The sequence below is a fragment of the Lepidothrix coronata genome, unplaced genomic scaffold, assembly GCF_001604755.1.
Source record: "Lepidothrix coronata isolate B3197 unplaced genomic scaffold, Lepidothrix_coronata-1.0 Scaffold33, whole genome shotgun sequence".
In the NCBI taxonomy this organism is placed as follows: Eukaryota; Metazoa; Chordata; class Aves; order Passeriformes; family Pipridae; genus Lepidothrix; species Lepidothrix coronata.
Genome location: NW_016690213.1, coordinates 1524939 through 1540794, shown reverse-complemented (window position 1 = coordinate 1540794; position 15856 = coordinate 1524939). Strand labels below are relative to the sequence as shown.

The 15856-nt window shown below is 39.3% G+C and overlaps 1 protein-coding gene across 3 annotated transcripts in view; it reads right to left on the bottom strand.

Annotated features, from left to right (window-relative positions):
• KCNH1 (potassium voltage-gated channel subfamily H member 1) overlaps positions 1-15856 on the bottom strand; it is a 185894-nt gene that overhangs the window by 94588 nt on the left and 75450 nt on the right. For all 3 annotated transcript variants that reach the window (XR_001874221.1, XR_001874222.1, XM_017811781.1), the window contains exons 8-9: positions 3404-3603; positions 1-253 (exon numbers count right to left, since the gene is read on the bottom strand). Coding sequence is in view for 1 of the 3 variants with exons in the window: in XM_017811781.1 (XP_017667270.1) it covers positions 1-253; positions 3404-3603 (453 nt within the window). In the remaining 2 variants the exon portion in view is untranslated. The remainder of the gene's footprint in view (positions 254-3403; positions 3604-15856) is intronic.

The window sequence follows — 15856 nt, the reverse complement described above, 5'->3', positions numbered from 1 at the left end:
CCAATATAGCAACAACTTCATCATCCTGGATTACTTCCAAAGACCCTGAAACCACAAAGCAAAGGCTGTCGACGCTCTCTCCAGCGTGGTAGATCAGGTCTCCTGGAGCACAGTGCACTGTCTGAAATTCCATCGCAAGCGCTCGCAGGCACCCATCGCTTGCCAGCCTGAAGGCTGGGTGCTCCTTGAAGACTTTGCGGTTAAGATGCACACAGATATCTGCTCTCATGTCCTTAGGGCATATCTGCAAAACCTGAGAAGGAAATCAATCAATTCCTGTGCATGGTTTTTATGTGCCTATTATTGCTAGTTTACTAGCAATTACAAGATTTAAGAACTACTTTCCTCCTTCTTTTAAAATTTCTAATCTCAGTCTGTACATTTATTTTTCTTTTATTTACACACATAAGCCACAATGCTAACTTAGTCTATTTTATAATACCTGAAGGAAAATACTTTTTTCATCTTAGCAACGTGCTGCGCTGGATATTGAATTACCAGAAGGCCTCAGCTTTTTAGACAATAAAACTGAGGGCACAGCAGTACAGAAAGTGTTGAAGAAAAGCTTCCTGAAGGATTGTTTCTAGAGGGTAGGTCACTTTTTTGATAGGCAGATTCCATTAAAAGCCTGCTCAAATTATATGCTCCAAATCATAGAATATTGTGTAAAGGAGAAGCGTGATCGCACATCTCTTCAACAAACAAACAAACAAAAAGTTATTTAAAGCTTAATTAACTCATAATATTGAGAACTGCAGGTATTCAAATTTACCCCTCAGTGGCACTAACAAGTTTTTCGTTTACGCCAGAAAGGGACTTTAAGGTATGATGCTGTGTTGGGCAAGCTGATCTTCCAAATGCAATGTTCCTCACGGCAATTCATGATGTGTGCTCCTAAGAGAACACAAACTGATGCTTAGCACAGCGGGTACCAGGCAGGGCCATTTCTAAAGCTTTTTAATATAATACAGACAGCAGAGTGGAAAGAATACAAAATTACTACTGCATGTACAGATTAAAAGTTCCTGGCAAAACCACTGGAAATACGCAACATGAACAGAGTTTGGAGATGACAAAAAGCTTTGGAGGATAGTTTGTGATGAACTACATCCAGGATGTACTATTTGAGAAAAACATTGAGTAGTCCAAGTCTGCCTCTTTTTTAATTTTTTCACCAGTAACTATTCCATCCAATTAAGGAACATTCTGGTTGAGCTTCAGAGTTACTCTCACACATTTTCCTAGATGGTAAGAGAAGAGAAGAAGCAGCAGCATTGCCTCAATGCAAATACTCTGGAAAACATAAAGGTAACACAGGAAGCACTACGGCTATGTTTGCACCTTACAGTGGGGCTCTGTGCAAGATTTGAGCAGAGAACCAACCTCATAATTCATGGCACTGGTTCCAGATATTATGCCTGGTACTCCAAAGGCAAATGACTCTAACACCAATATCATTATCTTTGGCCCACCTCCAAGCAGACCTGTTATTACAGATATTACTTCCAAAAAGTTATATTTCTATAGCACTTAAGTGATGATCTTTTTTGGCTGCCCCATACAGAGCAGCAGCTGAACACCCCAATTCTCAGTTTTCCAGGCTCACAGAAGTGGGCTGGGGCAACAAGACCAACATTTAACATGGAACACAGGTAACAGCCATAACTGTCTTTTAAATTATCTTGTTTACTCTGGCAACAAAAACATTCTGTACTGGCAGATTCTTTCCAAATTTTACTACTGGAATTACATACACCCATTGCAGTTACTTAAATATACCACACAAAAAGGGTTGCTGTAGTAGAAACCAGAATATGTAAGAGAGTATTTAACATTATGCTCTTATCCAAAACACAGGCATCAAACCAACAGAGCTCAGGCCTGGGAGTTTATGGATTGGCAGAGCCATTAGTCAGCCTTACACCTGCTAGCTTTTGCTATGCAGATGAAAGTTGGTTCTTGGTTTCCCAGTCATCACCAGTGGCAGTTCAGCTATGAACACACTAGTTATTGAAAACAACACTGAATTAGGCTCTTTGGTGTCCTGACAACTGGAGACTTTTTCCCTGTTTATTAAGATAATTATCAAAGGCTACAGTGAGAATTGTCGTGCTCGGTTTGGTTACTCTGCTGTCTCCAAGTTCATTCTTAGAGCATTTCTCTCCTTACCAGAGGAAGTCAGGAACGAACTTTAAACATAAGCTAAAAAAACCCCATGTTTTACATAGCAATTTTTTCTTGTTGCTTTGTTAAAATGATGACAGTAACTTGTAATGGGGGGTGAATGAAAGCAGCAGCACTCACTACACTGTGTATCCTCAGATGTTGTCTCTCCATCTTCCCCAAAATGTATGTACTTCAAATCCATAATCCCACAGACCTTCTAACCAGTACTATCCAGCACTAAAGTACCATTTCTTTCTGATAGCTAGTATGAGAGACAGTGCTTACAGAATTATGGTCTGGGATCTAAAAATGGCAGACAAGCTGAAGATATTTAGGAAAGCAAACAGTACCCACTGTACCTCTTGGTCTCCAGACAGCCCAGTGCAAGGCCACATCTGTTCTACTCCTTCATAATGACGCTTTAACAGCTATACAGAAATGACACTATTTGCTCTTTAACTGCATCATCTACAGTTTAGAATACTAAATTAAGTTGCCAACCAGAAGGCTAGTGACCAGAGCATTGGCATAATTTCTTGAATGATCCACCGCACAATCACATCTCTTTACAAGCAGAAGAAAAACAGTATCTATCTCCATAAAAGCTGGAAACTAATACAAAAGAGGCAAGTAGTTGCTTTTGTACATTTGTTCTGGTGAAAGGCCATTTGTCATTTTAAGACACAATAGGAAGTTACTTGTAAATTCAATGAATTAAAATGATAACATTTGCCTCACATAAGGTAGATTTCAAATAATACATTATTAAATACTTCCAGCTTTCATTAATATCTTTAATCTGCACACAAAATGTTACATTCAAATTCTACAAAGACAAAAAAAAATTACTTTGTTTTCAGGCCCACAGAGCTGCAAACAACCTCACACAGAAATAATACAAAAAAATCTCATCTGGAGAAACTGTGAGATTGTGTTACAATCTGGAACTTGTTATTTAGTTATCATCCTTATTTACTGAAAGCCAAGCTTTTTTCTTCATAATTTTTATACAATTTCATGCCATATCACTAGCAAAACACACATACTTTTACCACTAGCATATGTCAGTATGACAGAATAGCTGAAATACTCTATTTGAAAGTTTAAAATTAAAGGAAGCTACTACTTAGAACTATTTAAAGAATATTTGTCTTCTTTACTAAGACAGTACCTCCTGTTTATTTTAATGGAATACTTTCAGGATGTGACTTCTTTCCTCGCAGTTTAATTTACTTACCTTTTCAGTATCTATTCCTCTGGACATTGACCAGGTGGAAACGATGTAATCCATCACACGTTCACTCAGTCCTTTAGGGACCTGGTAGAGCTTTAGAAAGTCCCGGACACTGTTCAGCATCTCATGATATCTATTTGTATTAGCATACATTTGCTGAAATATGGTTGTCACATTACCAAAAATGGTGGCATACAGAAGGGCTGTGAAAAAGAAGAAAAACCATAGAAATAATACACAATTAGTGATGATGATCAGTCTGTGTTCCACTGTGCTTTATGACTGTAAATGCCAGGCCCATAAAAATGCATGCAATATCAGTGCTGTGTTAGGAAGGCCTAACAAGCACAAGCATTTTATAGGTCACCTTCAGCACTACAAATTGAGGACCAACAACAACTTTTGGGAGGTCAGGTCCTGCATCATGGAGTTCCTGAAACACAACTAATTGTCTTTGTCCATAAAACAATTCAGTAGTACCCAAAACCTTATGAAACAACAACAGAAGACAGAAGAATTTTAAGACAAATAGCTTGACAGCAAATACTTTAAATTTTCATCTCTGGTTTATAGCACTTGTGTTGAAATGCCATCAGTGACAGATCTCTAAGCTTTAAGTGCATTATCATAGTAGTAAGCTGAGTCATCATTACCCACCTCAGAGTGACAACAACAATGCATCAAAGCAGAAGATGGAATATGTATTAAACAGCTACTATGGGTCAGTAATTTATAGATGCAAGTTTAATAGTATATAAAAGCTCACATTATGTTTTATATTCTTCAGGCAAAAGAACAGCAAGGCCTGAGGCAAGAGCTAGAGCCCTCAGAGGCAGACCACTGCACAGTCCTTCCGACTTCATCCAACACAGTTATGAAGCCAGATGGTTCATCAAGATAGGTTTAAGAATAAACATAAGAAAGAAAAAAAGGCAGTGTTTCCAAGTGTAGAGAGAAGCGAGTGAAAACACACAAAATTTGAGAAGATCCGCCTGCTGAAGCCCAAGACAGAACAGCAGGCTGGTGGCAGCCTCAGTGGTCATGTTTTGATATCTTGCAGAGGCTGGGGCTGAGGGTCTTCCAGCCAATCCAGCCCTGAACAATGGGGATGGACAGGAAGCCTCAATGGGAGCTTTCCTGTGTTGTGAATCTGGTCAGTGATATGTGACAGGCTGGCTGTAGAGGCAGAACAGTCCAGCTGCAGATGCGATGATAACCACCAGTAAGTGCTCTGGATTGCTGAGTAAGTTCTTCCTCTTTATCATTTCCTGTCCCCCAAAACATGTACTAGATTATCAGTATCATCCACTCAAGATAAAAATAAATAACTGAGAAGAGAGTATTTTTCCTTATCGAAATACCCCTTTTTGCTGTTTATTTCCTCCCTCACCACCTATAAAAAAAAAAAGTCTTCATCCCATTCCTTTCCTTGAGAATGCAGCTATTTATTCAGGTCAGTGTTATAGGCAGATATCCTTAAGGCAACTAAGATGTTTTAGGGTTCTATGACCAACGAAAAACCTTTGATTTTGTGCAAAAGAAACTTAGAGGACTGTCTTTCCCCTGATCATCAAGAGATGCAATTTAAATTTAGATTTGCTCAAGGCCTTTACACAGCTGATTCTCTGCAGAATTCCTTCTTGATGTGCATGACTTCGTTTCTTTTTATGAGTTTTTATAGAGAACAGCTCTCCCCTTTTCCAACTACCTCTCTGTACAAATGGGTATAGAAATATAGAGAAAAATGTGCAGACTCAGTTTAAAGAAAAGTGGAGGGTATGAATAGGGATACAGTGACCAGAAACACTTTAACTTGTGCCTGAGCAAAACCATACCAGGAAGTCTGATGCAATGAGTAGGGAAGAACAATAAAATGCTTTAAAAAACAGATTTACTATAACAGCTCCCTAGTACACGAGTATTTTGTATTAGAACAGCATTACCTTTCCCTAACTAAGTCCTAGTTTGCTCTCTGTTATGCAGATGCAAACACAACCCTACAGGACCATGCAGTAGCACGCATGGCAGTAGCAGGCATCCATAGACATTGTTCTTCTCCCAGCCACCACAGTACTGAAATAAGTGACAGATTAGGAAGAGGGTCACAAGCACATTCTTGTCTGTAGATTTCTGGGCAACCGTACTTGTGTCCATAGAACTCTCTGGCAAACAATGAGACCTGAGGGCTCAGTACCTTGGCATGTACAGCTCTATGCCAGCAAAGGTAAAAGCGAGTCACCACTCTGTCCCATTAGTTTTCATCTACAAGAAGCCTAAAGAAAAAAATTCGGTTTCTCCATTTTGATTATTGTGAGGCAAGCAATTTCCACAGCAAACTGCAGCTCTAGTATGACAATTATCTTGGCAAGAAAAATTATTTCTGCCTAGATTAATTTTTCACTTTTAAAAAATTCCCAAACTTACAATCCCTAATATCATTAGCTAACCATTTTATTACTATTAAAGACACATTAAAGTCAAGGATTTTTGCAGCCTAATATTGGGTAGATACATTAGCATATTAAACATTAAACTCTTCTGCATGGAAATAGCTGGCTGTATGCCTTTCCTTCTTTTCAAAGGAATAATGAAATGAACCCACTGCAGTAGACTGCAGCCCCAGAATGATTTCAGAAACACACAGTCTACTACAGGAAGAAAGCTGGGCTGTTTATGACAGAGCAAAATCCCCAACATCTTGTCTCCATGCATGTCAAGATGTCTCAGAAAAGATAGAGCCCGCCCCCAACATTAATATTCTTATCCGACAATAGATAAAAACACATTGTCCCCAACAATGTGGCTACCCATTTACAATGTAGTCTATGTTACCCCATTTAAACTAGTGTTTAAATAATGTCAAAGATAAAAGCACAGTAATTTCAATAGCAATTTACCCGCACAAGTGAATCTTGAAGGTCAGACACAGGTTGGAAAGGTCACCAAATCATCTGCTACTTTTAATGATGTAACAAGTAAGAATAGAGACATAAATACAAGTCAGTGCGGGTCTCAGCTACCAGAGTAAAAGATCTGGGATCTGATTTTAGAATTATAAGAGGAAGAATTTCTATCTGTAAGAATGAGAGGTTTACAATTACCCCAATTACAGATTTAAGTGCTGCATGTGGTTCCTGAGATGAATCATCAGATTGATGATGATTTGTTCAAAATGCACTCATGCAAAGCCCTCGCATACAAAACGTGTGCATAAGAACTACACAGCAACAAGTGAGACCAACATCAACTAATGAACAGCCTCTTACATCTTGCCCCAAAGGCATGCAGAGCTTTCTGAAACCAAACTGCCTTCATCTTAACTTTCTGGAAAGCTGATCCAGGAATTCTGGATATAAGTTCCACTTAACAATTAAAAAGCCAAAACAAACTCCTTTTACATACTGTGCTAACCTAAATACTATTCAAAGAGCAAGCACCTGGATTTACAAATAGCAGATGATTTAAATGTATAATTGCACTTCTGTTTCATCAACAAGTTCCGAGTTTACAACAAATTATTCAATTCATAGATGGCTGTGAGAAATCACAGCCTTGAAAATCTGTTGCACTATATTACTTCTCACTGAATATGAAACACAATCATAAATTAACCAAAAAAATTGCATGTCTCAAAGGCATTTTTCAAATAACACACTGTGAGGTCACACAGAATTAACATTGATCAGATAAAAATAAAAGCAGAAATTAATAATTGTTTGTATCATATCATAATTATATAAGAAAACCACATTATTTATAAATGTGCAATTAGAACAATGTAAGAGCTTATAATTGGTTGAGATTAGAAGTCTTGATTAATGGTAATTATGCTTCTTATGGGTGGAGAGCATGCAGTTAAAAAGGAAAAAGCTGAACTGTTAATTACAATCTGCAAGCAAATACCAAACTGAACAGGTATCTATCAATGAACTGTTTACAGAATTAGTTTTGATAGAATTGTTATTTGTAGTCTTGCAACTTGAAATCAAAGCATCTAAAGTAAGATCTACTGATCAAGTATCTACATAACCTTCTAAAATAAGTACAGAATTTAAATAGGCTGCCCCATTTTCTATCAAGACAGAAGCAGAATTGCTTAATTTCCTTAATTTTTTGCTTAATTTGCTTAATTTGCTTAATTTTCTTAAGAAGCTTTGTGTACTATAAAGTTTCCTATTTGTAATCTTTCATCTACCTTTTGTTTTTTACTAATACAATGCATAGAGATATCAGTTCATTTAGCTGGTAAGAAACAAATGTAAACAACTTAGCCATAATCTATTAGGTCAATTAATATTAACACTTCATTAATTTTCACAATATATTTACATAAAATTTTCACGCGGTAGAAAACAAATTACAATTGCTACTATCATCTGAGCATGTACACCAATTCCTCAATTTCACAACTGGGGAAAAAGACATTTTTTTAAACAAAAGTAAATTCCCAGAGGAGTTCTCCCCCATGTTGTCCCATGGGGGACATGTTAGATCCTGCTCTTCCCACAGCTCCCTATTCTCCTGGACTAAAACAATACACTGCTCCCCCTCCCTTCTCCATTCCACTAGTTTGTAATTTGCACCTCAGAAACAAGGCAGTAGCAATGGCAAAGATCAAAGAACTGGCATACTACTATCAATTGAGCGAGTTTGAAAATCAATCCAACGGCAAAGAGCAAAGCAGAAAGCCTAAATAGGCCGTGAGGGACACGTGCATCAAGCTATGTGGCAGAACCACTTGACTTCTAGGATGAAAGATGAGAGACCACAGGCAAATTTTATTAAAGTCTTAGTCAAATCCTACTGCAAATCTTCTCACTCTCATCATCACATTTGCTAAATTCACCCTGCTGACAACAAAATTGGGACACAGAAGGACTACACTGGGCTCCAGCTACAATGGAAATGTCTCCCCTACAAAAGGACAGGACACCAGTGAGGACACAGTTGACAAAGGCTAAACAACAGAGCATCAGACATATAATCTTTTTTCATCTGCCTGTCACAAAAAAACCCAAGAACTGCAATGAAATGAAAGTCAGTGACGTAAACAAGGGAACAGCTGCTCCAAGAAGCCACTTAAGCAACTACGAAAGACTAGAGTAGTAGAAACATCTGTGCACCTTAAAATAGGCTGTCTGCAGTGTGTAAGGGCAGAAAAGGAAGAGTTAAGAACAGCTATGGAATAAACACCAAAAACAGCTCCCACTGCTTCTCTCCTCACACCCCTTCCTAACTCTACAAAATAAAAGCATACTGCTACTTCAGTAGCACAGACATATAACCTCCTGTTATCAACTTGCAATTTTGCCAGTTTGAGGCTTAATATGGAAGAAGACAAGAAAGTGTTGGTAAACAACCAAACCCTCCAAGGATGCTGAACTCCCTTAGGATGCTTCCTTAGGAACCATCCCTTAGGATGCTTCGAAACTGATTTGATCTGGTAGCACCCACGCAGCTGGCAGCAGCAATCACAGGTGTTTTGGCTCACAAGAATTTCACAAGGCCAGGCATCCTGCGCAGCACAACTCTCTAACAGGTTTTGCTTTTGCCTTCAGCATGTTTAGGCTGAGATAAACAGCATGGGAAAACACACAGACCAAAACTGATCAGAGATGATCAGAGCCAAAGTGAATAAATGCCAATAAAACAAACTTCAGCATCAGCCCTGCAAGAAAGCTCTCCAACTCAAACAGCTCTCTCTAAACTGAAGGGCCAACACCACTCAGCTCTCTATGAAAGGCTGTATCTTGAATCCAAGAGCCTGCTTACGAAAAGAGAGGATGAAGGGCACCCTGCCAGTCCATACAAAGGAAGAGGGGTAGCTATTGCCTCCAGGGCCAAGGCTCCTGCCTCTGCACAGCAGCACCTGACTAAATTAACAAAATCCCACTAATTAACACTGTAAAATCTGGATTTTGACAAATTAAGAAGTGTCTAAACAAGTAAAATGGTAGAGAATTCTGATTCACAAATCTCATAATTCATTTGTTTTGACAGCTACAGTTTAGTTTATTTACACTGAAAGGTGCTAACAGTCATCCAGAGGGGGATTTAATGGTAGCCATAGACTCCACTGCAGCTGCAAAAACTATCTTTGTTCCAAACATACCAGTCCAGACTCACCAATTGAATACTTTTATCAACACGGGATGATTTCAGCTCAATATATTCACTAACAGGTTTTACCATGATGAGAATTAATAAAACGCCAAATCTGATTAAATCCTCCGCAATTTGTGGGAAAGGACACTCTTTTACTGTTTTGTAGAATTTTATGGACAATAAAATTTAAATTGTCTAGAAAATTGAAATAGATTTCCATTTCATTTCCCAGCACTAATGAACAGATCACCATTTAAATGACAACTGAGCCATTTAAGGGCATCATTTTTCTTCTACAGTTTATACAGAGTAATGCATGGCCATTTTCAATTACTTGGTTAAAATTAAATCTCCAGATACTGCTTCTAGATTTTTACTCATTTGCACCAATGTGAAGGCTTTTGCTTTGAAGTTCTTTTTAATCTACCCTCAATTTATCTGAAATGGTTTGCCCCAATTAGAAGCCAACTCTCCTCTTTTTAAAATCTATTACTGAAGTAGAGCTACGCATACCAAAAAAAACCCAAACCTAACAAACCACAACTAGAAAAAGGTCTCTTTTCGTGTGAAACTGCTTACCTACACAGTTTTTATGGTTCCTCTGTTCACTATATTTCCTCTGTGATTTGTATGATCCTGTCTGCAAGGCCTTGCAGGAGGGAAAGCTAGGGAGACTCAAGGAGATCATCTGTTATCCAAACTTTCTAATCCTTTTCCTACAATGCTGACACATGTTCTGCTGGGCTTTGTACTGCTGTCTCAGGCCTGTTCTGTTGGCAATTACTGAGCCTTATTTTGCAGTAACCAATCTGTGGCCTTTGAGATTCCAGAACTGGATCTGAATTTTGCACACCAAAGCCATGATCCAGCACTAGTGCATGTGGAATTCTGAATCAAACTTGCCCCCATGACTGTTGCAACACAAGAGTTTGATGGCTAAAGTCACTTGCAATGTCCAAGCAACGTTATCCAGTCTGGTTCCTTTGGTCATTGCTCCAACCTCATTTAATTAAGGTATCTTACATTCGAGTGTAGTCTTTGGAGTAATTCTTTGTTACAAATGATAATTGGATTCAGATAGCTTCCCTCTGCTTCCACCAGAGCACCTATGTGGGAAGTTGATAGCTAGATGCATTTCTTACTGAGTACATTCAGATCTGAATCCATCAGTGAGACCACAAGGAGGAAGGACCCAGTGCCTCCCCTGAGCCTGCAGTGTTCTCACTTCTCATTAGGTTTAAAAACTCTACTCAGCTATGCACATAAACATGGGCTTTAAACACTACTCCACAGGTGTGAGCACGTATGCCTATGATGGACACAGTTAGGAGAAATACCAAGAAAATGCATTTCTCTTTGACCACTAACTTTCATCCAATTACTTAGAAAAGCTTTTGCTGCCTATGTAGCAAGTACAGCACAGTCTTTTTTTAGGTTTTGTCTTCCTTGAGAACAAAAGAAAAGGTAAAATTTTAATGCCTATAAATTACCCCAATATAAAAGCAGAGTGGGAGGGAGGTACTATGGTTTCATTGTGAAGTGAACCAGAGGTGGGTGGTAGAGTGCTGGCCTCATCCAGCCAGCTGATGTAAAAATTGCATAACCCTCGTCTCACAGATTCCAGACAGAAGTAACTTCTCTGGATTAACTGTATTGTCTCCAGACCAAAAATTAGTAAACAGAATCCTGCAACCAACAGGAAGTGTTTAACTGAAAGCCTGAGTCTCCAGTAGCTCACCTGGCTTACACTTACCAGCACCCTTCAAGCTGACTTTGCCCCAAGCGGTCACACTTCGAAACCACCCGTGACTTAAGTGCTTGTGGTAATCACTGAGGAGCCGTCAAGTCTGTTCAGTTGACAGACCAGCCAGCAAGCGTTAAGAGAATGGCTGCATCTGACAGGATGAATGGATACTGGACATAAGGACAACAATTAATTCTCAGTTCAGATCAACTTTACTGTGAAATTAAGCCCCTAAAGCTATTGCACTTAACTGGATTGTGCTGTACCTGTCTGCTTTGCTTCACTGCAGCTCAGTCTGAAGCTTCTGATGCAATAACCTTGGTAAGCCAGACTCCTGGGGTGTTGCTACTTCAATAACCACATCAACACTGCAAGATGCTCTTCAGCTCACAGTGAGTAACCTGCCAATCCCATCTTGCACGTGAACAACTTTTACTTCTGGGTGCAATGAGTACAAACAAGTTATGTGATTATATTCCATGCAGAGTTTTCAAACACTTCCCAAACAAACCTAAAGACAAACTGTTCCCTAACCTTCCCTTTTCTGGTATCATTAAACAGTTACAAATATTTAATGGTGCTCAAAATACAAAAATAACGAAGTTTTGAATTATGTTGAGTAAACCAACAAGGTCAGAGATAAAGATGACATTTACAGATGAAGACTAATTTGAAGTGGTTAAAGAATAATTGTCACTGGAATGACTAGGTCTGAGTCATGCTCCTCCCACACACTAATCACAGGTGTGCTTGCAGACCAAAATCAATTGGTGCACACAGTATGTACAGGAACATGAAATAGGAATAGCTCATAGACAGTGGACTCTCTAGGGGAGGCTGCTTTACTGACAAGTGAAATGACAGGCTAGTGAAGACACATATGGCTTATCAAAAAATAACTGGAACAACTGTTTGCATTTCTAATGAGAAACCATGTATGGAGGCATGGGAGAGGAATACTTTCCCCTTGAGTGGTGAAAAGGCTTACAGCCTAACTTTCTGAAATAGGTATTTGTTACTGTTCCTGTGGCTCCAGTTGAAGATACTTCTCTTCCAGGCTGAGTCTGTTGTTTTATTAAAACTCAGCAGGACTAAAAGCAGCAGTAAACATGCATACAGCTGGGAGTCCCACACCTCACTTCTAAAGAGGATTATATTTATCATTATATTCAGGGGGAGATGCTGTTTTGTAAGAGATACTGCTAAATTCTTTTTAAAGTAAACAATACATGGAAATCATCTGACATCTAAAAAATGTCAGGTAGCTGCATTTTGTGGTTTGCTGAGTTTGTTAACAAGTCATTACAAAATGCAAATATATTTGCACATATACAAACATATACAGTCAAAAATAATGATGTAGTAATATCCCACTGGGACCTTTTTAGAGAACTATTCTGCTTGTGCAGTGCCTACACCAGTGAGGCACACAAGAATGGCATTTGCAGATGCTAAAAAGCTGAAGCTGGCCAACAGAAAGTAGAGAGGACTCTCAAAGGTAATGAAATACCTCTGACAGTAATTTGCAGCTACAAACCTCATCCAATACTTAGGCACACAAAGCTTTTACTTGCTTAGGGAAGAATGATTTAGGGAAGACTTCAACTACACTCCCCTGCAATCAGTGTACATCTGGGATACAACAGGCCTATGTTTCAAACATTAGCACAGGAGAAGAGACCTGAACTCACGTCTTCCATTTTCCTGTAGAGGTCCTTCACCTAAAGGTGACTGGGCAGTTTGAGAGAAAGTAGAGGAAAAGGGCTTTTACTGTTAGTAAAAGCAGTCTCCACAAAGACAGCAGGGGTATGATCCCAACTTTTCCACATCCTTAGAGTCTTTTAACCATGAAATAATTGATTAGAATTGAAGAGGCAGATATCTCTGGCCATAAACACAGACTTCTCTGCTCTCACCTCCCCACAAAGTAATGCATTTTCTGGCAGGCTTGCTCAGGGATTCTTGGCCAGCCACAGTAGGTTGAGAACACTTACTATCCTAGCATTCCCAAAGATCCTAGGAAAAAGGTAATTTCTAAGATTGGCTTAGGTGATTTTACATGTGTACATCAACAAAGTCTTTGGAATCACAGGGACATACGGTGGCTGTGGCAACTGGTAAAAGTAGCCAAAATCTCAGTTTAAGTAAGCCCTAACACATCATCAGGAGTCAAATCTGAGAGTAAACTGTTCATCAACGTGACCTGGGGCACATAGCATGAAAATAATGGCTCCCCTGAACTTAAATCCTGATCTTTGAATTCTAAAATGAAAAGTCTCCCCAGATCCACACTCTCTGCTGACACAACACTGATCCAGATAATCCTGCAGCAGTCCCAAAGTAGTCCAAGGAACCATTCCCCGATAATTCTTGTAGATCATGGATAACTTTCACAAAATCAGAGGATTTCCAGAAGAGTTTTTGCAGTTATCTTTTCCTTGTTAAAGTGCTGAAGAACTTGCCTTCTGTAATTCTCTGCCATATACAGAATCACCTAAGAAGCATCTTAAATCTTCCAGAGCTTCTTAAATTCTTCCCTACCCCTGATGGAGGCAAGAAGATCTTACAGCTCATTGGAGATAAGCAGTAAGATATGGGCAAACAATTGTGGTAAATATATTTGATATAATTTACAAGCACTGAAGTTGTCGAAGGATAAAGAAGTAAAAATGCAGGAACTTATTTTAGCACCTAAATTGTGGTAATAACCTGCATGCTTACCTTTTGAAAGCTATGTGATGTGAAGAACCATTTATTAGCTGTGTGTGCTACCATGAATATTCATTTACAGGTCTTAGGCACAAGGCAAGGCTAGAATGCTTTTAAATAGCTTGAATTTTTGATATTGTATAGCTACTACTGGCTGACAGATATTAATGATTCTTGACAGAATGCTTATCTTTGATCTGTTGCTGTAATCAATCAGCACAAGAGCAGCAGGCTATTAAAATATTTTTCTGTCAGGCTCACTTGACATGCTTTGAATGGTACACAGCATCAATATTGGGTTTGGATGTTTTTAAGTTTTTAGTTTGTTGTGGGGCTGGTTTTTGTTTGTGGGTTTCGGATTTTTGGTTTCTCTTGTTGGTTTGGTTTGGTGTTTTAATAAGAGAATCTACCTGCAAACCACACAGCTGGATTCTTTGGATCAGTGTCTCTTGAAGCTGTCCTTAAATATCACTCCTGATATGGAGCACTCAGGATCCAGTCACCATGGTTTCAGCTCCCTCTGAAAAATGTCCCTCCATCTTCCTTCTATCCTGCCTTTCTCCATCTACACATGCACATGCACACTGTTCTTTAAAACCATTTCTCCCTGTCAAATTCTTGTCATCTACCTGGCCAAAAATTACTCTTCATACTTCCTTCCAGAAGTTCTGCCTTCCTGTTTTCTTTCACTTCTTCCAATTTTCTATTCAATACTCCATCTTCCTCTGGCCTTTCAGAAACCTGTCATGGGAGCAGTGATTTAGCAATTTCTCTGCAAAATTTAAATCAACAACTTGGCAAACCCATCAAAGAGGCTGCCAGACCTTCTTGGCCTCAATAGAGAAGCCTAATGACTAGGAGGGAATAAAAGTTAAATTAGACAGTCAAGAGAACAGGGAGTCTTCAAAGATTGGAGGAGGGAAAGAAGGGGAGGGACAGGGATAAAAGCCTAAATATGTAAGAGCAAGGTGGAAGAGCAGAAAAGGAATGCAGGTGATGTTAGAAACACAGAACACAAACCATCAGCCCGTAACTGAACTGGTGAAAAGAAACACAGAGGGGGCTTAAACATCCAGTTTTCTGTCCCGGCTTGCCTTCCTGATATCAGTACCCTCAAAGTTAAAAAGACACACCTCAGTAGTACTGCAGAGGGAGGGAACAGCTACACAGTGGTATGGTATGTACAGAGCACAGTAAAAGACATTCTGTACTAGTCAGATGTGAAGAATTAGAGCGGCAAGATAGGCAAAGTAGAGACCGGGAGCAGTTTGCATAATGCCACATGGGAGAGTGTGTGATAGAGCTGGGAACTGAGCCCAAACCTGCCGGCTCAGGTCCTCTCTCCTATGCACTCACCCCCACCGGCTTCTGCACTCTACTTGCAGTATTTTTTAGCACTGATGAGATAAGCAGCAGGGTTTTTTCACATTTTGCTTTGCCCTTTGCCTATCAGCTTATTTCTTTTGCAGGCCATAACATCTGTGTGCTGTGTCCAGAACCTTCTGCAGATTCTAGAGGCCAACAAGCACCGATTCTTTCTGAACATTTGGTAATCAGATCCCAGGAGAAAGAGTAACACTGCCTCTGGGTGCATCTACACTACACCAGTAAAATGATATTGTACCAAACGTCTGCTTACTGAAGAAATGGTTTAAGACCATGTTCACTAAGATCAAAAAGTGAAATGCAGCAGCTGAACGCTGAGCAGTGGCTTACATGCATCCCTGAAAGCTTTGTTTGAAGAGTGTATCAGCACTGTGACTGTGATGCAAGACACTTCAGACTGAGCAAGTCAGACCAGAAGAACACAGTACCAGTAATAACAAATACCATGGTGAGAATCTTGTCCTTGCTAGAGGCTACCAAAAAAAAATTGATCAATTTTTATATCTTAAAGC